This window comes from Egretta garzetta, unplaced genomic scaffold (genome assembly GCF_000687185.1).
Source record: "Egretta garzetta isolate BGI_Z169 unplaced genomic scaffold, ASM68718v1 scaffold791, whole genome shotgun sequence".
NCBI lineage: Eukaryota > Metazoa > Chordata > Aves > Pelecaniformes > Ardeidae > Egretta > Egretta garzetta.
In genome coordinates this window covers 77,002-77,432 of record NW_009258500.1, presented here as the reverse complement: position 1 = coordinate 77,432, position 431 = coordinate 77,002, and the positions used below count along the sequence as shown (strand labels likewise).

The 431-nt window shown below is 64.3% G+C and overlaps 1 protein-coding gene across 1 annotated transcript in view; it reads right to left on the bottom strand.

The window, feature by feature from the left end:
• Positions 1 to 14: 14 nt before the first annotated feature.
• The window catches only part of LOC118453038 (caseinolytic peptidase B protein homolog), a gene marked incomplete at both ends in the record, with an annotated part of 75,170 nt that continues 74,753 nt past the window's right edge, over positions 15 to 431 (bottom strand). Inside the window, one exon of the mRNA XM_035901540.1 lies at positions 15 to 148. Within this exon, the coding sequence (XP_035757433.1) occupies positions 15 to 148 (134 nt within the window). The remainder of the gene's footprint in view (positions 149 to 431) is intronic.

Below are 431 nucleotides of genomic sequence, written 5' to 3'. Positions count from 1 at the left end.
GGGGCGGAGCGGGCGGTGGGTGAGGGCTCCTACCTGCTCCCACCGTCGCTATCGCGCTCTCCTGACCGATGATGTGCTCCTTTAGCCGTTGCTCCAGCGGAAACCTCCGGCGTTCCTCCACCTCCCTCCTGCGCTGCTCCTCCTGGAACTGTGGGAGAGAAGAACACGTTGGGATCAGAGGCTTTTCGGAGCAGCAATGGGAGCACTGGGTACGTATGGAAGAGTTTCCTCCCCCCCAGGACTGCGAAGCCCCGTGCCCAGACACGGAGCACCGCTCCCTGGCACTGGGAAGCGGCCAGGGCAGATGCAGCTCAGCAGGAGCCTGGAAGCGCCAGCCCAAGCCACGGCAAGAGGAAATTTCTGGATCTGCCAGGGGTAGGGGCTGGGGTAAGTGGGAATGGAGAGAAGCGGGCAAGCTGCTGCGCCGTGGG